We start from the raw sequence: 23,799 nt of genomic DNA, 5'->3' as shown, positions 1-23,799 counted from the left end.
CTCCTGATTAATGTGTCAAGAGCCATAGACTTTCCTTAATGAAGAGTCTCTGCCCGCTCGGGGCACCGGGCAGGAGCTGCCACAATGCGTTAAGTCACTAATGAAGGCGGTGCTCAGTAATGATTTAAAGGGCCCTAGGAACAGAGAGCCTTCGGATTCATTAGCTTCTCTTCTGACTGCCTGCGAAGTCTCCTTGGCTCTCTGGCCTAACGCGTCTCTGTCTGCCAACCTTCTGTGGCAGAAAAGTGAAAAGGCAGATTTCTCCAAACTGGGACTTGAATCTCCAGATGATGGTTTTGGTTTGTGACACACTGGACTGCCTACTCAGGGGCAAGAATCTGTCACTTCAAATGGTTTCCCAAAGCAATTTTCTAAAGTGGATCTTTAAAACACATTGCAATGAATCATTAAAACATCTCGGGGTGATGATACTCCTGGAAGGGATAAGATGCCAAAGCAGATGGAAGGCACCTATTATCTGCCTCTAGGTGAGCAGATATATTTAAGCAGTAAGGCCTCAGAAACTGTCCCTATCAAGCATCTATCAGGAGGCACTGAGAAACTTCCCAGACCCTTATTGACAAATCCTTTAAAAGGGGCAGCTGGCATCTTTTACAGTTTCCAAACCCACTTGTGCTTGAAACACAACCTGAATGGTGCTGATGTATCTCAGGAACCTCAAGGCTTCTTCATCCAGGGAGCGAGCAGGGCCTGCCCAAGGCTGGAGGTCTATTTGCCACCGGGGACCCTGCAAGGAGAAAACATAGGTTAGTATGAAAAGGATCAGGAAGTTAGGGTGGGGGGTGGGAAGGGTGCAGAGTATTAGGAAGGTAAGACTGCCGCCTGCAAAATAAACACTGCCGCTCTTGAGCATCAGGGAGGTGGTTTGGGGCTGCCATTGTGAAGGCCGGAGAAGGCAATGGCTCCCCACTCCAGTACTCTTGCCTGGAAAATCCCATGGACGGAGCAGCCTGATAGGCTGCAGTCCATGGGGTCACAGTCAGACACGACTGAGCGACTTCACTTTCACTTTTCACTTTCATGCATCGGAGAAGGAAATGGCAACCCACTCCAGTGTTCTTGCCTGGAGAATCCCAGGGACGGGGGAGCCTGGTGGGCTGCCATCTCTGGGGTCACACAGAGTCGGACACAACTGAAGCGACTTAGCAGCAGCAGCAGCAGCAGCAGCATGAAGGCCACATCAGTCACAGGGAGACAAATGAGGCCTGAGAAAGCCCAGCTACCAGCTTTAGCAGGAGACTGCAAAAGCCAGATGGGATATCTGTCTCAAGCTTCTGATCAAAGGCAAACTCCACTTGACCCCATCAGGCTCTCTCAATTGCAGCTCTGTATTAGCCGGAGCTTCTCCCCATTGTGGAATAAACCTCCACGGTCTATGGGTTACAGCTTTAGAAATAGGTGCCTCCTAAGGGCCTGTTCTGTTGTCATGACACCGTAATGCCTGAATCCTCAGGGTGCTCGGGTACCCCCTGCTCCTAGCAGAGGGAAATGCGGGGGAGGACAAGGGGTGCCACTGGGTATTCCAGACCTCAGTGCCCCTGTCGTCTGGCACCATGCATCTGCCAACAGACCTTGGAGCTTGCACCACCAGGGCTGGCAGTGGTGGCCTTCTAGCACTGCCAGACAACCTCCAACTTTCAGCAGAAGATGCAAGGAGCTCCCAGGAGTGGAGTGATCAGAACACTAAGCCTCCTTTTGTGGCAAGGTAGAGTAGATGAAGGGTTGGAGGAAAGTAGTGGTGATCTAGAAGAATCAAAACTGGGGATACCTCCAGTCAAAAGGAAGCTCTAGTCATGAAATCCTTTCTAGAGCTCAAGTTTCCCACCATAGTGGTCACCACCGGAAACCTCCAGGAGACTCACTGTGATCCCAAGGGCAGAGTACGGTGCAGGGTGTAGGATGGGGAAGGGCAGGGGCCTGGGCAAGGAGAAGCCCTAGCAGATGGCAGGGTGAACATCTCATGTGAGGAAAGACTTTGGGAGTCTTGGCACAGAGCTTCCTGCAAAGTGGTTAGGATGGGCTCCCAAACCTCATTTTATGGTGAGGAAGGGGGCAGGGGAGGGTTCTGGGGATCATTCATGTACACAGCCCTCCCCTGTCCCCCTCCTCACCATAAAGTCGGGTTCAGGAGCCCATCCCAACCACCTTGCAGAAAGGGTTCTGGGGCCAAAACAAGGATCATGCACACACATTGTTCTCCAGGCAGACATTGCAATGGTCTGGATGTGTGTCCCCACCCCCAAAATTCCTGTGTTGAAATCCTAATGCCCAATGTGATAATATTAGGAGGCGGGACTTTGAGAGGTGCTTACATCATGAGGGTGGGGCCTCCATGAATAGGATTAGTGTTCTAGCTCCCTGGGCCCTACCACCATGTGAGGACACAGCAAGAAGGCAGCCACCTGCAGCCTGAAAGAGGACCTTCACCAGGATCCAGCCATGCTGGCACACTGATCTTGAACACCCAGCCTCCAGAACGGTGAGCAATAAATTTCTGTTGCTTATAAGCCACCCAGTCTGTAGTATTTTGTGACAGCAGCCACAGGAGACAAAGACAGGTTTTATGGCAAGAACTGTCTGTCACCCAAAAAGAAACATCTAAACAGACGTACTGGGGCACTTTCTGTTCAGTTCAGTTCAGTTCAGCCGCTCAGTCACGTCCAACTCTGCAACCCCATGGACGGCAGCACACCAGGCTTCCCTGTCCATCACCAACTCCCAGAGCTTGCTCAGACTCACGCCCATGTGTCAGTGATGTAATCCAACCATCTCATCCTCTGTCGTCCCCTTCTCCTCCAGCCTTCAATCCTTCCCAGAATCAGGGTCTTTTCCAGTGAGTCAGTTCTTCCCATCAGGTAGCCAAAGTATTGGAGTTTCAGCTTCAGCATCAGTCTTTCCAATGAATATTCAGGACTGATCTCCTTTAGGATTGACTGGTTGGATCCCCCTTCAGTCCAATAGACTCTCAAGAGTCTTCTCCAACACCACAGTTCAAAAGCATCAGTTCTTCAGTGCTCAACTTTCTTTATAGTCCAACTCTTACATCCATACATGACTACTGGAAAAACCACAGCCCTGACTACGTGGACCTTTGTTGGTAAGGAAATGTCTCTGATTTTAAATACGATGTCTAGGTTGGTCAGAGCTTTTCTTCCAAGGAGCAATCGTCTTTTAATTTCATGGCTGCAGTCACTATCTGCAGTGATTTTGGAGCCCAGAAAAATAAAGTCTGTCACTGTTTCCATTGTTTCCCCATCTACTTTCCATGAAGTGATGGGACCAGATGCCATTAGTTTTCTGAATGTTGAGTTTTAAGCCAACTTTTTCACTCTCCTCTTTCACTTTCATCAAGAGGCTCTTTAGTTCTTCTTTGCTTTCTGCCATAAGTTGGGTGGTATCATCTGCGTATCTGAGGTTATTGATATTTCTCCCAGCAATCTTGATTCCAGCTTGTGCTTCATCCAGCCCAGCATTTCACATGATGTGCTCTGCATATAAGTTAAACAAGCAGGGTGACAATATACAGCCTTGACATACTCCTTTCCCAATTTGGAACCAGATCGTTGTTCCATGTCCAGTTCTAACTATTGCTTCTTGACCTGCATACAGATTTCTCAGGAGCAGGTCAGGTGGTCTGGTATTCCCATCACTTGAAGAATTTTCCAGTTTGTTGTGATCCACACAGTGAAAGGCTTTGGCATAGTGCATAAAGCAGAAGTAGATGTTTTTCTGGAATTTTCTTGCTTTTTCAAAGATCCAGTGGATGTTGGCAATTTGATCTCTGGTTCCTCTGTCTTTTCTAAATCCAGCTTGAACCTCTGGAAGTTCACAGTTCATGTACTGTTGAAGCCTAGCTTGGAGAATTTTGAGCGCTACTTTGCTAGTGTGTGAGATGAGTGCAATTGTGTGGTAGTTGGTACATTATTTGGCATTGCCTTGGAAACGGGGCACTTTAGTACATATATATATTTTTGCCCCTAAACGGGGTGGCCTAGGTGACTTGGGGTTAAACAGATAGCAAGAAGAATGAAGGCCAAGCTGATTAGTCAGTGTCAAGCCAAATGTGTGGGCTTGGGGAAGCACAGTACACTCTGGCATGTGGGTCTGAGATAAATGCAGACACTATGTAAGTGATAAAGCATTATTCCAGGTTAGGCATTATAAGACTCATATCACTGTACCAAGTCCTGAGAGTCCACAGTCTCAGCAGCCAGACAAATAGTGGTGGAGCACCCTGCAGTCCTCTGGACTGAAAGAACCCTCACTGATCACCCACAGGCTGCCTCGTCCTCAGGAATCCTCAGCGCAGGGCCAGTTTCGTAGGCACGCAGGTTGTACATTCTTAGATGTGCTTGTGTTTGTCTCAGTGCTGACACTGTCTTAAAACTCTTAATTTTTAAACGAGAGGCTCAACATTTTTATTCTGTGCTAAGCCCTGCAAATTATATAGTCAGTCTGCCCTGAGGGGCACCTTTTCTTAGGAAATAGGCTTTTCATATAGCTGTTCTTGTTTATGAAGGCTGAGGAGGCAGAGACTCCAGCCAGAGAGAGTCTGAGAACATTAAGCAATAAATCTTCCCAGTTAATGACTCCCACCCCGCTATTTCTTTTTTTCTTCTCTAAGTTAGTTGTTGATTACCATTTGGTCAAACAATATTTATTGAGCATCAGCCACTCTGTGCCAGGCACTAGTTGGCACCCATATGAATAAAACCCAGAACTTCCTGAGAGGCACTCACAGTCTGGTGGGGGAGACAGATATATACAAAATAAGCTTGATAGAGAAATGCTGAAACATTAGGGAAAGCCATTCTTTCCAGGGAATTATTAATTATGAAATCATAAATTACAGACAAATGCCTCTTAGCTTTGCTTGGTTACACTCCTTTTGCATCTAATGACGAAGACTGACTTTCCAGGTTGCTGCTGCTGTCAGCACAGCAACACAAAGCTGCCTGCAAGTTTGTCCAGGCCTGGGGTTTCAAACTCCCCAGGTCAGTCTCATGGGATCCTGACAAGTACCCCAGTGCCTGACCCAGGAGGCTTTTGATGAAAACAATAAAGTTTTCACGTTATGGTTTTCCTCTAAATCAGGGATCTGTAAATTTTTTCTATAAGAGATCAAACAGCAAATATTTCAGTCTTTGCAGGCCATGCAGTTTCTGCTGCAATTCCTCACCGCCTGTTGTAGCTCAAAAGCAGCCAAAGACAGTAAGTAAACAAATGGTCAGGACTGTGCTCCAATAAAACTCCATTTACAAAAACAGCTGGCAGGCTGGATTTGGCCTGCAAGGCTGGAGCTTGCTGACCCCTGCTCTATCTGACTCTGATTTGGTTGTAGACCATCCTAGAAGAGAGTGTTTACTTGAAATAATGCAAGAGACGCAGATTATGATATCTAGGTTACAAAAAACTTTGTTATCTTGGGTGAGCTGGGAAATGTCGGTCAGGTCCCAGCAGGATACGATGGGAAGAATTTAGTAGAGAGACTATTTACAAAGGTGCAGGCAGAGTTTCAGTTCAGTTTAGTCCCTCAGTCGTGTCCAACTCTTTGCGACCCCATGGACTGCAGCACGCCAGGCCTCCCTGTCCATCACCAACTCCCAGAGTTTACTCAAACTCATCTCCATTGAGTCAGTGATGCAATCCAACCATCTCATCCTCTGTCGTCCTCTTTTCCTCCTGCCTTCAATCTTTCCCAGCATCAGGGTCTTTTCCAACGAGTTAGCTCTTCGCATGAGGTGGCCAAAGTATTGGAGTTTCAGCTTCAACATCAGTCTTTCCAATGAATATTCAGGACTGATCTCCTTTAGGATGGACTGGTTGGATCTCCTTGGATGGACTGGTTGGATCTCCTTGCAGTCCAAGGGACTCTCAAGAGTCTTCTCCAACACCATAGTTCAAAAGCATCAATTCTTTGGTGCTCAACTTTCTTTATAGTCCAACTCTCACATCCATACATGACCACTGGAAAAACCATAGCCTTGACTAGACGGACCTTTGTTGGCAAAGTAATGTCTCTGCTTTTTAATATGCTATCTAGGTTGATCATAACTTTCCTTCCAAGGAGTAAGCATCTTTTAATTTCATGGCTGCAATCACCATCTGCAGTGATTTTGGAGCACCCAAAGATAAAGTCTGACACTGTTTCCACATCTATTTGCCATGAAGTGATGGGACCGGATGCCATGATTGTTTTCTGAATGTTGAGCTTTAAACCAACTTTTTCACTCTCCTCTTTCACTTTCATCAAGAGGCCCTTTAGTTCTTCTTTACTTTCTGCCATAAGGGTGGTGTCATCTGCATCTGAAGTTATTGATATTTCTCCCAGCAATCTTGATTCCAGCTTGTGCTTCGTCCAGCCCAATGTTTCTCATGAAGAAAGAGTTTAGGAAACTAATAAGGAGTAATGCAATACCTGTGGCTGGTAGCACCAGGGAGCCCTTCCAAATCCTGAGCAGGAAGGAGCAGGAGAAGGGGGAAATTTGTGGAACCCAAAGAGGGAAACTGCATGGAGAAGGTGTTTGATAGAATTACAGCCAACCCTATCACATACAGTCCTATGAAAGTACCTACTCACCCTAACTGTCAAATGGAAGGAGAAGCTAAAGAAGCGGGAGGCTGTGGTTGGTCCACAGGTCAGCCTCTGCTGGGGCACGGAGTAGGGGATCAAGATGGAGAGTGGGCCTGGAAAGGCAAGTGGAAGTTCTCCCACACAGCATCCTTTGGAAAGAGGCATTGAGACTTGACCAGGGAATCATTCACTCATTCAGTGGTCATTTGTGCCTTGTGCCAGGATCTGGGTTACAATTTAATATAGGACACAGCTGTGTAAACCAATAAATGCAACAAAGTTCCACAAGAGCTCTGACTGAAACCTCTATAGGCACAATGGTGTTACAAGAGAGGTGAAGGATCCAAGTGCCAATCCAAAATAAATGCCGGAAAATACAAATATAGATCATGGGAAGCAGTCTCCAATGTGAGAAGCCCAAAATTCTCATTAAAGAGACACTTTAAACATAGCAGAAGCACTTAACCTGGGCTAACACACAAAGGTAACATTCTGGATCAATAATAGTGAATCTATGGGGGGGATGACTCAATATGATAAAACTATACAATTATATTAAGAATCCACAAACTATATCCATCTTGCTATCTGATATTTCTCAGTTCCACTGAGTGTTGACCATGACAAAGCTAAACGCGACAGCTGGAACGGTGAATAAGTTGAAGGGTCTCAGGTGGGGATATAATAGAAATATACAGCAGAGAGATGCCCTCAAAAGTGCTCTGGCTTAACGCTTTGGTTGAGCTGTTTAGAAAACATTTCACATAAAGTAATGTTCTCATTGGAATCAGCCTGACAGCAATTTGTGATTATTTCCCCAAGGAAACCACTAGCTTTTATCATCTCTTTCAATTATCATTTGTCTTAATTCTCTAGTGCACACATCAATATTTGTCCATCAGAAATCCCACAAACAAAGAAAACAACAACAAAAAAGAAGTCCCACAAACAGAATTCTTGGAGCACCTTAAAACACTGTTTACTACAACAAGGCAAAAAAAAAAAAAAATGTCTTTTCCTTTTAAAAAGAAACAATTCCCCCAAACAACTCCCTAAATGCCAAAGTACACTGTTATCCATGTGCTCCAAATATCAAGTGACCAGACAAGGCTACCCCCATCCCACCCCCAGGGGGTGGGAAGGTAGATTCCTGGTCCCCTCTGTTGCCTCCACTTCCTCTTCAGATCAGTAAAGGAGCAGCTTAAGCAGAAGGTGGTGGAGGTATTGTCACTGGGGATTGGGGCAGATCCATCTGTCCCCAACAGGCTTGAGCTGGTGTCAAATGGAGCCTCCACAATGTGCTGCCACAGAGAAGTGCTCAGGCTCCTGAGCCCTTGCAGGGGTGGAGCCAGGGGGTTGCTCAATTCCTTTGCAATCCGTGGTCCTGCCCCATACATAAACCACGAGGCCACTCATACAAAGGAGCACCTCCTTCAACAGAGATAAGCATCCCAGGAAAGGCAGGGACCCAGATTTCAGAGGAAAGGAAGCAGTCCCCACCCACTTTTGTCTGTGAAGGATTTATCTGGTTCTTCCTCCAGGAAACATGCATTGCAAAGTGAACTGGCTTCCTCTAACGAGGGGAAATGGTTTGATTATATAGAAAAAATTTCCAAAAAATTAACATTAAGCAAAGGATTCTATACACAGCTAACTCATGTTGTTTGGGGGCTATTTTGCAGACATCTGAGAGTCTCTTCCCAAAGGGTAAAAAGCAATCGCTGAGTCAGCCCAAGTCGGTGCACAGAGATAATGGATCTGGCTCCAAAAACTGCAACAAGCACAACCGTGAGGCTTTCACATATTTTTATAATTTATGACTTCAGCATCAAATTTGTTTCTGGATAAAGAAAATGATTCTTTCAAGCCAAAGAAACCGAATTCCAAGGTTTCACTATTAAAAGATAATGCAAAAAATAAAGCAATCTTTTAAAATACTCTTTTGCCTACCAGCTTACACATATGCACATAATAGAAATATATTAATTCAAGACCATAAGCCCCAAGCAAAACTGGTTGCATTAAAATATATGTATACATATAAAAGCAAACCCACCCATGACCTGAAAAGAGAATCATGGATTCTGTCTTGTGCAAAAGCTTTCTTTGCCTTGAAATTTGGCATAAAAGCTTCCTTCTTCACAAGCCATTTCTCCCACACCCATGAATGACCTCACGTAGGCCACACAGAAATGGTCAGACTGGCAACAGTACCACCACCAGTTGTACAAGCAAGTTTTAGACAAGCATACATATTTTTACTTTCTTTTGAAATAAAAACCAAAGAAAGAGTCTAATGGTCCATTCCTCTGTGTCTCAATTCTACAGCTCTTTGGGGATGAAATTGTATGATAAGTGATTTAAATGATCAGTTTCTTTATTGTGACTGATAATTGGTAGAGTGTCTGGGGTATTTTTGCCAAGTTTCGGTACTCTCAAATTCACATTCCCCACAGCTAGTAAGCTCTTGAAAGGTTTTAGAAACAGCAATTTTCTGTTGTGGGAGATAGCTAACAATTGATTTTCTGCATTATGGTTGTGCCTGTGGAAAAGAACAAGGTTGTGAGTCCTTGACTCAAACTAAACAATACGCTGAGAGTGTGCAATGAGTTAATGTTGGAAAGCCTAAGCTTTCTGGAAAAAAACAAACTCAAAACAAGCAAAATCTATTTATTTAGCAATTTTGTGCTAATTAAGAGCATCTGTTAGCCGGCAGGAAACAAAGATTGAAGGAAATTGTTCCTTTTTAGAAGGAGAAGGGGAGTTGGGGGAATTGTTGGGGGAGGGGGAGGCACAGAATGGGACCTGGACAGAGCAGCCATCCAGACACAACGGGGAGCGTGTGAGCACCAGCCACTGCCTTTCTGGGACGCCCTGGGATAATCATAGTTTTTAGGACTTCACTCAAGTGTGATTCTCAGAGTCTCTGGGGTGGCAGCTCACATGTCCCTCCCCTCAGCTTCATGTAACTGATCTTTCTCTCAGAATGGGCCCTGCTTTAGAAAGATTAAGGGTCAGTTACACACGTTTAAAATTCAGGTTCCCCATGCAAAAATTTTGTTACCAAAAAAATCTCAGTTTCAGTTCTGGATAACATGGGTAAGCACACCCTCACCCTGTGTCTGGCAGTGAATACAGCAATAAAACCTGGATAGAATGCATCAAAGCAGCTATTTGAGAAATCTGAAAAGTAAATACTGGCAGGCGGGCTGGGAAAGAAGACCAGAATTCAAAGTATCAGGAAGCAGCAGTAAGGGCACCACTGGTTTTCTTCTGGCATCCCCCTCGTGCCCCCACTCAAGGTGGTCTCACACTGCAGGCAGACATCTGCACAGACCAAGAGCTCCAGAGAAGCCCTCTAGCTCAGGCTCAAGGGGGGAAGGGTCTCCTAATGCTCAGAGAAAGTAGGAGGATTCCCTATTTACCCCTCTTCTTGTATTTCCTTTCCTCCATTCTAGCACCCCAACTCCCAGGCAATCCCACTGTAGTGGAAGCCACAGCAGGAGTCTGCAAGCACCTAAAACTCTTAGGAAAGGGAAATTTCTTCTCTGATCTGAAGCTGTGGCCCCAAGAGGGCAGGGGAAAAACCTCGTTGAGTATTTTCTCTCTTCTCAAACAGCTTGACTTTGGGCTTGCATATAGTCACAGGAAGGGTGTTGTAACTAAAGTCTAACCTTTCTAGCCAGAGGTTCAGAAACACAGGGAACTAGATAATGCAGTCAGCCCTCAATATCAATATCAGCCCTGATAGCTCAGTTGGTAAAGAATCCACCTGCGATGCAAGGGACCCTGGTTCAATTCCTGGATTGGGAAGATCTGCTGGAGAAGATGGAGGAGGCAATGGCAACCCACTCCAGTACTCTTGCCTGGAGAATCTCATGGACGGAGGAGCTTGGTAGGCTATAGTCCATGGGGTCGCTGAGTCAGACACGACTGAGCGACTTCACTTTCACTTTTCACTTCATGCATTGGAGAAGGAAATGGCAACCAACTCCAGTGTTCTTGCCTGGAGAATCCCAGGGATGGAGGAGCCTGGTAGGCTGCCGTCTATGGGGTCGCACAGAGTCGAACACAACCAGTATGACACAGCAGCAGCAGCTGGAGAAGATAGACTACCCACTCCAGTATTCTTGGGCTTCCCTTGTGGCTCAGCTGGTAAAGAACTTGTTTGCAATGTGGGAGACCTGGTTCAATCCTTGGGTTGGGAAGATCCTCTGGAGAAGGGAAAGGCTACCCACTTTAGTATTCTGGCCTGGAGAATTCCATGGACTGTATAGTCCATGGGGTCACAAAGAGTTCGACACGACTGAGCTACTTTCACTTTCACTTCAATATCTGTGGATGCAGAATCCTGGGGATACCGGGGGCCAATGGTAGTACATCACTGTATGAGAAGTGAGCATCCACAGATTTTGATTTATCTGCAGGCGTGCTAGAACCAATCCCCTCCCCCATCCCCAGACACCTAGATATGTGCATGCGCATGTGCATCTGTTAGCATATCAAAGACTTGGAGAACCGCCAATAGACAGACCTCCACCAGGTCTGAGTCTGGCCACTGGGTGTAATGCATGTGGGACAGATCCAAAGAACACTGCAAAATTTTAAAAATATAACTGACAACTGATAGTGAAATCTTAATTCATAAAAGGCTGGCTGGACCTTGAGACCTGAACCCAACCAGCTCAACTACGTGGAAAAACAAATATTGATATATGGACATTATTTATAGTATTTAAACATAACTCAGAGACTCAGAAGGAAAGGGAACAACAGAAGACAAGATGGTTGGATGGCATCATCAACTCAATGGACATGAGTTTGAGCAAACTCTGGGAGATGGTAAAAGACAGGGAAGCCTGGCAGGCTGTAGTCCATGGGGTCACAAAGAGTTGGACATGACTGAGCAACTGAACAACAACAGAAGCCTCCATGATATTATACACACAAAAGGATATAACTCAAAACTACTCAGCATTTGAAGAATCAGGAAAATCCCAATTGGTGTGGAGAAAAGACAATCGACAAATGCCAATGACGTGACACAGATCCTGGAATTATTTGACAAAAACTTAAAAGCAAGTATTACAGAACACTCCAAGAAGTAAGAGGAGTGTACACTCTTGCAACCAATGGAAAGATAGAAAGTTTCAGCAAAGAAACAGGATATATAAAGAGCCAAAAGGACATTTTAGACCTGAAAAATACAATAACCAAAATAAAAATCTCAGTGGATGGACTCAATAGCAGAAAGAATATATCACAAGAAAGAGTCAGTGAACTTGAATACAGATAAACAGAGAGTATCCAATCTGAACAACAAAGAGAAAAATGATTTGAAAAAGAAATGAAAAGAACCTCAGGGACCAGTGGGACAATGTCAAGAGGTCTAACACTCACTTATTGGGATCCCAGAGGAGAAAGAGAAAGAATGCAGTACAGAAACAAATATTTAAAGATACAATGGCTAAACAATTCCCAAATTTGACAACAGATATAAACCTAAAGATTCAAGCAGCTCAGCAAACCCCTAACAGAAAGGCACAAGGAAATCCACGCCCGTACCCATCATAATCAAACTGCTGAAAGTGAAAGACAACGACAGCAAAAGCTGAGTCTCTTTTATCTGGTGATAGACTTCATAGTGGGCCAGGGTCTTAATGGCTAAATGGAGAAGGCAGAGCCAGCCCAGCTCATAAAGCGCTTCTTACCCTGAGGCCCCCTCCCCATCCAGGCCCAGTCCCACCTTCCCAAGTCCATCTGCTAAATGTCTCTGGCAGCAGACAGCACACACACTGAAACCCCAATCCAGAGCACATTCTGAATCCTTTCCCCATCAATCTGCCGCCTCTGCAACGTTACACAGAGTGTAGGCTGGGAAGCAAGGGAACCAGAAATGAAATCAACTCTGATGAGAAAAAAATGCACTATCATTCAAGCAGGCCCTGATAACTTTTAGGAAGAAATTTTTCTAAATAAAATAAAAGGACAAGAAGGAATAAATTCTCAGCTCTAGATTTGTTCTCTAAGTTATCTTGGTAAGTTGGAAAGAAATGCCAAATTTGAGTTGGGTTTCGTTTTCAAACTGACATTTTTAAATTCACTATGTTTTCTGTGTGTGGCAAAATAGCTCACGTCTGGGTGAGACTGATACACAGAAAAGGGTAGTGAAGAGAATAAAACATATAATGTATTTTAGGTTTTTATCATAGGACAATAGAAAGAGAAGCCAAACTCCTGGAGTAGATTCAGTGAAATGCAGAGGTTTTTATTTGTTTTCATGATGGAGAAACTATATAACAACTGCATACACAGTGGTACTCAAACATCAATCATGGATCTTACCAGGGTTACATATCAACCATGTAAAGGAAGGGTTTCATTTGTCTTACAAAAGTAAAAGTATAGAAGACTGTTTGTCTAAGAAAGCAAATAGGAATGTGGAAACAGCATCTATCACATTTTTAAGAATTCTCTCTCTCTCCCTTATACGTGTGCAAGTGCACACACATACACACACACACACACTGTATTAAAAACATATAAGTTACCTACACCTCTTGAGATTCAAAGTCCTAGAAGCTTAACATCATCTGAATCAACATCAATCTGTTATGAGGTCATGGATTTACTTTAGTTTGAAAACTCCAGCCAGTTAATATCCCCCAAATATTTACCAGTTTCAAAAACATTATCATCTCAGGACGGAAGGTCTGCAAGACCCCTATAAACCCATTTCAAGGATCCTCGGATCCTGAGTAGCTGCCAAAGCCAAAGGAGATGTGGAGTTAGCAGAGGGTGGGGAGAAGAATGGAGAAGGAAAACTAGAAAAGGGGGGCATGAGAGGAAAAAGGGTTCTTCCCTCACAGCTGCACAGCAAATCTCCATACTCCCCACACGTTGACCTAGGTCCCAGGGTTGTCCATAAAGTGGTGCCCAGGACTCTTCAGCGGCTCTCAGCCCACATGAGTCCTCAACCTCGTGCCAAACCACAAGTCTCTCCACAGGTTCCCTCAGTCTGATCCTGCCGCTGGCAGTCACGGACAAACAGATGTCACCTTAGCCTCTCAGCCTCGGAGACTCTTACAAGGTTCTGTGGCACAATGTTGAGCGGAAAGCCTGTCAGTGGTAAAGCTCAGTGCTGCTGAGCAGTTTCAGAGGGAAAGTGTTTGAGTTCCAGAGCCTAAACAAGGCATGATTCTTATTACCACAAAGAATTAAAATGTGTCACCCAGCATCACCAAGTGCAGTGGGATGGGATGCATGGCAAAAAGAATGCATCCCAGAGGCCACATCTTAGGTGCAGAGCTGTAGCATCCAATGGCCACCCTGCAGGCTGATGTGGGGAAGAGCAGCTGCACGTGGCACAGCACATGGATGGGACACAAGCCGTCCCTGAAAGTCACCCAGTGATGCTGGATGATGCTGGGTATCATCCAGTCTTCTTTGGAAAAGGATGGAGCAAGCAAGACAAGGTGCTCTGCCATGAGGAGGACAGCCAGGGTGAATGTGAGGGGAAAAGAAAGTGGGTTCAGGACACTAGAAAAATCACACACTTGGTCCAAGGGTATCATCAGTTTCCTGATGAGGCTGTCACATCCCCCTGTATATAAGCCATCGGTTGCACACAACATATGTATGTGTGTTTGTACGTGTGTATGTATACATATATGCATTTCTCAGTTTTAAGTGTACGCTCATTCATTATTAACTAACTTGTCATCTTCATATTGTCTGTGTCTCATATTGTCCATATTGCCATTCTCTGGCCTTGGTCTTTTTGATTATGATACAGTATCTGGTAGCCTGAGTGAATCCTGCTGGCAATTAAAGATAAGACTCTGGTTCTGGGACATTCCTCACATGATTCTATATTTATAGAACATTTTTCTGTCTGAGTGCACTGTAAGTTATAGTGCCTGACAAGTAGAACCAGCCCAATAAACGTTTCTTTTTCATCTGTGGAAGGCTGCCAGCAGTATAAAACAAGGCAGAGAGAGAGCTGGCTGGACAACTCTGGAACCAAAAGCACTTTAAGCTTCAACCCTAAATGGAAGGAAAGATCTACAGTCTTTATCATTAAGTGGCCCTTTTCGGGAACATGAAGAATTGCTGAAGAAAGCAGACCTCTTCAGAGGTCAATTATTGCCGGGTTTGTGACTCTGAACTGAGAATTCTTTGGCGAACAAGAGTGAGACTCTCCAAGATTAGAAGTGAAGCTCCGAAAGTGTTATCTGACCTCGGCCCTGTCCCCTTTCCCCATATCAGACTGAATAACAAGACTAAAGGGGACAAATTGTCCGATCTAGCTGATGAGAAATTCTGACTATATTTCTCAAATGTACGGGAAAGGAGGACTAACACCTTCTTGCATCAAAGAACAAACAAACTTCCATCAACAAGGAAGAGCTTTAAAAGCAAACAGGTTATAGACTACAGGGGACAGAAACTACCTCTAGCCTTAAATTTTATTTGTTTCATAGTAGCAGAGAATCATTGTATTCAAAGAGAACTTAAGGGTGATCTAGACCAACTCCTTTATATTAATAATATAGGTGAAGAAAATGAAGCTCAGAGATCTGAAGAGACACAGAAGCCACACAGGTAGGAGGGGGCAGGGCTCTAGGCTGCTAGTTGCATCCTTGCTCTGCTAGACGATGCCGCCTCCACCCCAGGTTCAAGTGCTTCATCTTCGCCATGTCTAGTTTTCCTCTTAAGATAGACATTGTATGCCCAATAGCAACTTAGAAGGGATTCCCAGGTAAAAACCACAATGGGTGTCTTGTACTAACACACTCACTGATGCAATGGGTAACAAACTCAGGAAATTCTTTATCCAGAAGATGTGGAATACATTAGAAAATTCTCCAGTGGCTCTGCAAATGTCATACATGACAAATATTCAGTGAGTTAAACAGAAGGATTAGAAAAGATTTAGGCCTTTCTGATGAATGACAATGGTATATCCAAGTTGAGACAAGGGCAGCCTGAGTCTCAGAATGATAGCAAGAAGATGAGATCGTGCCTCTCATTCCCACCAACCCCCACGGAAAACACTGTATGAGTGATAAATATTTTTTCTTTTAACCTACTGAAATTTTGAGGATGTTAGTTACTGCATAACCTAGCCTATCCTGACTGATACAGGTCCCTAAAAGGCACCGGGTAAAAGATGGCTATCATAATTCTAAATGTATCCCCACACCCTTTCCAGTGCCATGGCATTAGGGATTGGATGATAGGCTAGAACAGACCATTGGTCTTATGGAGATTCTCCCATAAGGAAAGAAAAGAAGTGTAACCAAAGACAATCCATTGCCAGGACAAGATTCAGGGAAATTAGGAAATGCTCAGATAAAGACCAGAAGGACACAAACAGATCCTACTCTTTAGTCTGTTTCCTGAGAGCATCTTGTCCCTAAAGTGTCAGGCCAGGCCTCTTTCCTCCTAACCAAAATTCTCTCTGTTATTCCCCAGTCAGTTCAAATTCCACTTACTCATCAGAATCCAGTTTTAGTCCCACATACTTCTCCCAAATTTCTTAATCACTCAAGCCTCTGCTGCTGCTACTGCTAAGTCACTTCAGTCGTGTCCGACTCTGTGCGATCCCATCCCTGGGATTCTCCGGGCAAGAACACTGGAGTGGGTTGCCATTTCCTTCTCCAATGCATGAAAGTGAAAAGTGAAAGTGAAGTCGCTCAGTCGTGTCTGACCCTCAGTGACCCCATGGACTGCAGCCTTCCAGGCTCTTCCGTCCATGGGATTTTCCAGGCAAGAGTACTGGAGTGGGGTGCCATTGCCTTCTCCACTCAAGCCTCTACTATACACAAAATAAACTAGGCAAAGCAGGTGCTTCAGCAACTATTGCTTAAACTTCTCATTTTATAACTAATCAGATGTTTGTTAGTCATAGGTTTGTCTATGACAAACCTAGACAGTGTATTAAAAAGCAGAGACATCATTTTGCCAACAAAGGTCCACATAGTCAAAGCTATGGCTTTTCCAGTAGTCTTGTATGGATGTAACAGCTGGATCATAAAGAAGGCTGGGCACCGAAGAATTGATGCTTTCAAACTGTGGTGCTGGAGAATACTCTTGAGCGTCCCTTGGACAGCAAGGAGATCAAACAAAATCAACCTGAATATTCATTGGAAGGACTGATGCTGAAGCTGAAGCTTCAATACTTTAGCTATCTGATGGGAAAAGCACCGACCCACTGGAAAAGACCCTAATGCTAGGAAAGACTGAAGGCAGGAGAAGAAGTGGGTGATAAAGGATGAGATAGTTGGATGGCATCACTGTCAATGAACATGAGTTTGAGCAAACTCCGGGAGATAGTGAAGGACAGGGAAGCCTGGCGTGCTGCAGCTCATGGGGTTGCAAAGAGTTGGACATGATGCAGGGACTGAATAACAACAACAGATGTTTGATATAATTTGTTTCAAATGTGTCAATCTTGTTTCTAGAACCAGATTACAAGCCTTGTGAGGACACAGTGTGTTTTAGTTCTTTTGCAGTCCCCCACAGAAGTGATTTCAAGAGACGTTTTTACATTGATTTAAATGCCAGCGAGGAAAGAACATAATAGAATGCTTAGGATTAAGGATAATTTTTTTTTATACTACTTTGGAAGAAAGTAGGGAAATTTACTAGCAGGTACTTACAGTAATATCTTAATCTAGCTAAATATAAATACTATTTATTTATTTCAGTGGAAATAAATTGTTATCAAACTTAAATGTCTTTGATTCAAATTCAAGTAAAAGAGATGACAAGTAGCTTAGCAGGAATTCTGAGAGAAACTTTAAGAAACATTGGGGAGTTTTTTGTTTTTGTTATTTTTTTTACTGTTGTTGTGGGTTTGTTTGTTATTTGGCTGTACCACTGGGCATGCAGGATCTTAGTTCCCCGACCAGAGATTGAACTCGTGCCCCCTGAATTGGGAGCAGAGTCTTAATCACTGGGGAAGTTGGAACTTCACCGGGAAAGTTTCCAAGAAAGCATTTTGAAAGAAAGAAAACAAGCATTGTTGAGAATTTAAGATATTTCATTCAAAATTAACATTTGTTTTGGTACATATATACAATGAAATATTAGTTAGCCACTAAGAAAATGAAATAATGCCATTTGTAGCAACATGGACGGACCTAGAGATTATCACAGCTAAGTGAAGTCAGAGAAAGACAAATAAATAATATCACTTATATGTGGAATCCAAAAAAATATGATAACAATGAACTTATTTACAAAACAGAAAAAGAGTCACAGATGTAAAAAAAAAACCACGGTTACCAAGGGAAAAAGCGGGGAAGGGATAAATTGGGAGATTAGGATTGACATATACACACTACTATATATAAAATAAATAACTAATAAGGACCTACTGTAAACCCAGGAAACTCTACTCGATACTCTGTAATGACCTATATGGGAAAAGAATCTAAAAAAGAGTGGAAATACATATATATATATATATATATATATATATATATATATATATACATATATATATATGTAACTGATTCACTTTGCTGTACAGCAGGAATTAATACAATATTGTAAATCAACTATATTCCAATAAAAATATTTAGAGATTATGCAGGTAAAAAATTAACATCTGTTTTAATATATTAAAAGGCTAATAAAGATCTACATATTGGTTATAAAATTTAAGTTAAATCTGCATATATTCTATATCTTGAAATCATAAAGTTAGGTTTTATCCAAATCTATTTGTTAAAAAGAGCACAGATTTTTTCTATAAAATAGAAAGTTTGTTTTCATAATTCTAAAGATTGTTGGCGTGCAGCCTTGAAACTATAAATATTTGTTACTATAAATTTTGTTAAATGCAGAAAAATTAATGCTTCGGTAAAGGTGAAAACAGGCTTCCCTGGTGACTTAGACAGTAAAGAATCTACCTTCAATGCAGGAGAACTGGGTGCGATCTCTGGGTTGGGAAGATCCCCTGGAGGAGGGCATGGCAGCCCACTCCAGTATGCTTGCTGGAGAATCCCCATGGACAGAGGAGCCGGGCGGGCTACAGTCCATGGAGTTGCAGAGTCAGACACCACTGAGCAACTAAGCACAGCACAAAGGTGAAAACTATGTTTGCCATGGGGTTTGATCCCACAAAGCCTTGCAGAGACTGACCTTCTGCTCATAATTGACCTGATCTAGTTTTACTCATTCAGTCTATACAGCAATGCTGTGTAGATCCTCTTAAAAGTAACAGAATTCCTCATCATAGGAATTCACTTTATAAATACACTCCAACATACTTTAGAATGTAGTACACAGTTTTCGTCTTCAGCATATATTACAGCAGAAGCACTCTTAATCTGTCTGTGCAACACCAGCTTGTCAGATGAACTGACAGTATTTTCTCTACCTGTGCACTCCTGCTGCTACCACTTTAGTCATATTTTTACCAGGAGTCATTTGATTTGTTCCCAAACCAGTTTATGTCAGTTGTACAAGCTACTGAAATTACATCATTTCGTTAAAATTTAGGTAAAATGATGAAATCTGTACACAGAAAGAAAACGGGTTCTCTTTTCTATAGAAACCAAGTTGAGAAAAAGCTAGGTGCTATTTTTAAATACTGTTGCGTTAAGCATGGGTGAAGTAACTGTAAAAAAGAATAACAGAATCCCTAAAATCTAGAGGTGTTCTGCACTCAGATTGCTTCAGAAGTGTCAAATTCTTGCTCTACTTAAGAAACCAAAACTGGAAATGGTTGGTGATACAGTTCAAATGGGTTTTTCCAAGAATTCCAGCAAGGGAACATACTCACAGCCAAAGATTGGCCAACAAATGCACTTGCATATGTTTTAAGTTCAAATGGACTGTGCGTATACTATTCTCTATTTTAACCACCGTCTATGTAATTGACTGATTACTGTGAATTGATGACTATGTATACGGGTCCACTTGCTAATTTTATGGTTGTAGAGATTCCATAAGTGCATAGTTAGAGAGTGCAACATTACCAATTAACTTAGATGCTGGACTAATGTTGGTGCATAGCTGAGGAAATGTAAACGTAAAGCAGGACTGTGGACAAGGCAGAAGACTGGAAGAGATGAACTCTAACATAATAAACATAGCTTCTCAAGAAGCTATAAAATTTTAGCAATGCTAAAATTTTTTAGCATTTAGCATAGAACAAGGACTTTACAAATGAAATGACATAAAAATCAATAACAGGGAGGAACCATTGGCTACAATTCTGAAAACAAACCATGGGGCTCTTCTTTAAGATGTAGCTTGAGACCCAGGAGAGCTGAATAGGCCATCAGTAGGGTTGCACCTCTCAGCACATATCTCAACACCAGGGCAGGCCTGGGCTGGTGCCAACTCCACAGGCTGTTAACCAGGACTCTGAGCTCTACCTCCTGAGGATTCAGCCCAGCTGAGATGATTACAGCAGACAAAAGCCCATCCATAACACAAGCACACCTCTCAGTTAGAGACCAACACTAGTTATTAAATTACCTACTCCCAACTTCAGAAATCAACCATTCAAATCATAGCTGAACCTGTCTTAACCCAGCACTCAAGCCTCCCAAGGGAGGGAGTGGTCCTTCACAGGAGGCCTGAGGTGGCAGGGGCAGGGCTTGAGGCATCCGTATTCTGAAAACCCCTATGAGTGATTCTGATTCACTCTCACGTTAAGAGTTTTTCTGAGGTCCGTGAACCCCCTGAAATCAACTGTAAACAAATATGTCTGCAAACAGATGTTCAGTATTCTGGAACACTTATCCATAGCTTTCATCTAATTGTTTTCATCAAATTTTCATAATTCAAAGAATGTGAAGATTCATTGTTCTGAACTCAGTTCAAGCCTTCACCAATCTGGTTGTCTACGTAAACCAGAGGAAATTTGAGAAGAAGCTGAACACAAGCATTCCCTGTACAGAGACTTCCTGTTATATTTCTCTTTTTCGCTTTAGTTTTTTTCCCTCCAAACTCCAATCTGTTCCTATTTCTTCACTTCTATTTTTAAACTGAAATTTTTTGGTTTCAAAATAACTATAATCTAAAAACTCATCTGATAAAAGACAGGGAAAATTAACTTTCCAATTTCCCTTACAACATTTCTCCCATTCCTATATGACTTTGTTATTAAAAAAATTTTTTTAAACCTTACAAGCACTTTTGATCTGCTTTTCATATTAGGCTAATAACTTGACCAAACATATGTGTCTTTATTTTTATTAACAGCATCCTGGCTTGCCTATATTTTTAAAGTAACAAATCATACATAGAGATAGTACTTTTTTTTCCTGTTCCTTGTCTTGACACATCACTATAATGAGGAATGATACTACATTGTATGTGTTAAATAGGCTCCAATCTGTGCTGGCGGTTTGGTTTTATAAATAAGAACATTCTTTGTCCAGGAGGAAGGCCTAGGCACTCAGATTTTCCAAAACAATTCTCTGTATCCAGGGTACCCAAATAAATTCAAGCACTTCAGTATCAAAACTGATGTAGCTGTCTGCTCCTGATTGAGGTTATGTCCTCTAAGTGCACATTAGTTAAATAAGCCATTTTTTACTATTTCTGTGCAAAATGAATATTCACTATTCAAAAGAACATTCCCTATCATAATTATATAATCAGTTCAAATTTGTTCTTAAGCAATGCAAGGCATGCTTGAAATCCCAACCTGACAAAATGGCTAAAAGTAAGCTTTAAAATACATTATTTGACTTGGGAAATATCTAAGAAGACTTTGTATCAAACTTCACATCTACAGTTGTCAACAGATTTTGCTGAGATACAGATTTCAGCATGGAGGTAGTCACAGCACATAGTAAACACTATACTAAATATGACCTCAGTCAACCTGGGGTATAATTCTATTTTCCTGAAACCAATTATTTAAGCAGATTTCTTCTTGATGGAAAGGAAGTAACAGAACCTCACTCATTAAGATACTATGAGAACCAGTAGAATAACATCAGAGCAAGCCTGTGGAAGCTGGGGAGAGTGATACAAGTAAGATATTAGCATAACTGCTGTTCTCTTTAACACAAACGCCCTCCAAAACGTATAGGATGTGTCCTGCACACAAGTCATCATGAATGAGGTGACAAGTGTCCTTTGGGTGAAAACGAAGGCAAGAAAAAGAAAGAGCCAAGGGAGCTGAAGTCCTTAAGCAGAAGCACTCACTCATAGGAGAGGGGCAGTGGGCTGACCAGTGACTGACCATTTCTTTTGACAAACACTTGGTACTCTGACTCTATGCAAAAAACTGATGCACTAAGAGCCCAGCGAGCTCACAGTAATGGCAGCTGGGGCATCCCCTTTATCTGGCAAACAGCCAGCTCCTGCATTCCTAACGTAGGGCTGTATGTGCCTGATGCTACAATGCATCTTCCAGGCTTGGGGCACTGATGAGAGAGTGAGCACCAGCCAGTTCACCAGTAGTCAGGTAACCACACTGAGACACCAAACCAGGTGCTTCCTAGGAAAGCAAGCATGTGGGCTCCACCTTTCCACTGAGTGTGCCCATGCCCAGTAGTGAGCACCATCAGACTGGGTTCCAGGGCTATTGCACAGTTAGTTTATCTTTATCTGGACAGAGCAAAACATGTGGTTTCACACCTGCCATTCATTCCATGGGTTTCTGAGAATATTTTTAAACAGATATAATTAACACACCATAAAATTTACCATTTTTAGAGTGAACTATTAAGTGGCACTTGATATATACACAGATTAGGCAACCATCACCACTAAGTCCAGAATATTTTCATCACCTTGAAAAAAAAAAAAAACATTTCCAGTAGCAGCCATTCCCCATTCACCACTTTCCCTCCCCTCTCTCCAGCCCCTGCTGCTGCTGTTGCTGATGCATTGCTTCAGTCGTGTCCGACTCTGTGCGACCCCATAGACAGCAGCCCACCAGGCTCCCTTGTCCCTGGGATTCTTCAGGCAAGAATACTAGAGTGGGTTGCCATTTCCTTCTCCAATGCATGAAAGTGAAAATGAAGTCGATCAGTTGTGTCCGACTTTTCGAGACCCCATGGACTGCAGCCTACCAGGCTCCTCCGTCCATGGGATTTTCCAGGCAAGAGTACTGGAGTGGGGTGCCATTGCCTTCTCCACTCTCCAGCCCCTAGCAACCACTAATCCATTCCCTGCCTCTATAGACTTGCATATTCTGGTTATTTCATTAAAATGGAGTGATGCAATGTGTGGCCTTCTGGGGCTCTTTTCTCTTACTTATCACAGTATTTTCAAGGTTCATCCACACTGTAGCATGGATCAGGACATGTACAAGTTTTGTACAAACATGTTTTCAATTCTCTTGGGTATATACCTAGATGGGTAATTTCTAGGCGCTCTTGAACCCTAAAGTTCATGTTAGCACTCTGTGTAAACTACCTTCCACAGCAGACAGAAGGAAATACAGTTCACCAGGGTTCCCAAAAGCCAAAGGAAGTAACGAAGATGCATAAGAAGGGAAAAAGAAGATATGCATGAAGCAATATACTACTGTTCCCAAAACGTCACTAGTAATATATTTCCCCTACATCACAAAACAGCAGTAGCCATAGCCAGGATGAGGGGAACAACACTGGACCTAAGTGGGCACAGTCAACACGTAATGAGTGCTAACCATGTACATCCAAGGCACTATGCTGAGCACATTATATGGCTTGTCTAATCATACAGAGCATGTAGGAAACTTGATTTTTGAAAATCAACACTGATTGCAACCAATTCTGCCTTCCTGCCAGAGTGGCTTAATTCATCCCGATGCTGGGCCTGGATGCAGAGGAGAAAACTAAATTGCCTAAGTAAGAAAATGACATACATTTAGGATTTGTTTGCTGTAAGCTCAAGAGCATTGGATGGGGAGTGATGCTTTGAAGGCTTGAAAAATGGAAGAAAGGGACTGATGTGTAAATAAGAGAAGGCAAGATCAATAGTATAGGAGCCTAAGAAGAAAAGACAGCGTAAGAAATTCACAATGGGCAAGAAATCCTGAATCAGTTTTATGTTGATTTTTGTTTTGAACTTCATTGACATCTCCCTCTCTTACCCTGAGACTATCAGTAATGCCTAGATCATTCTAGGGGATAAAAGAAGTGGGCAGAGCAAAACACCGAGGAGATGGCAGTGGCCAGAGGTGAAATATTTAACTAGGCGAGTGATCAGAAAATTTAAATGCTAGATATTACTAGAAA

The 23,799-nt window shown here is 42.9% G+C and overlaps 1 protein-coding gene across 7 annotated transcripts in view; it reads right to left on the bottom strand.

Annotated features, from left to right (window-relative positions):
• Positions 1 to 23,799, bottom strand: part of METTL24 (methyltransferase like 24) — a 156,565-nt gene that overhangs the window by 117,967 nt on the left and 14,799 nt on the right. For 6 of the 7 annotated variants that reach the window (XR_009495804.1, XR_001500981.3, XM_015472819.3 and 3 more), the window contains exon 2: positions 650 to 748. Coding sequence is in view for 4 of the 7 variants with exons in the window: in XM_015472819.3 (XP_015328305.1) it covers positions 650 to 748 (99 nt within the window). In the remaining 3 variants the exon portion in view is untranslated. Of the gene's footprint in view, positions 1 to 649; positions 749 to 23,799 lie in introns of those variants that run through there. The other variant, XM_024996866.2, reaches the window with a different exon arrangement.

Source organism: Bos taurus, chromosome 9, assembly GCF_002263795.3.
Source record: "Bos taurus isolate L1 Dominette 01449 registration number 42190680 breed Hereford chromosome 9, ARS-UCD2.0, whole genome shotgun sequence".
Taxonomy (NCBI): Eukaryota; Metazoa; Chordata; class Mammalia; order Artiodactyla; family Bovidae; genus Bos; species Bos taurus.
The sequence above is the reverse complement of the archived record's forward strand: the minus strand, read 5'-3'. Positions and strand labels throughout refer to the sequence as shown.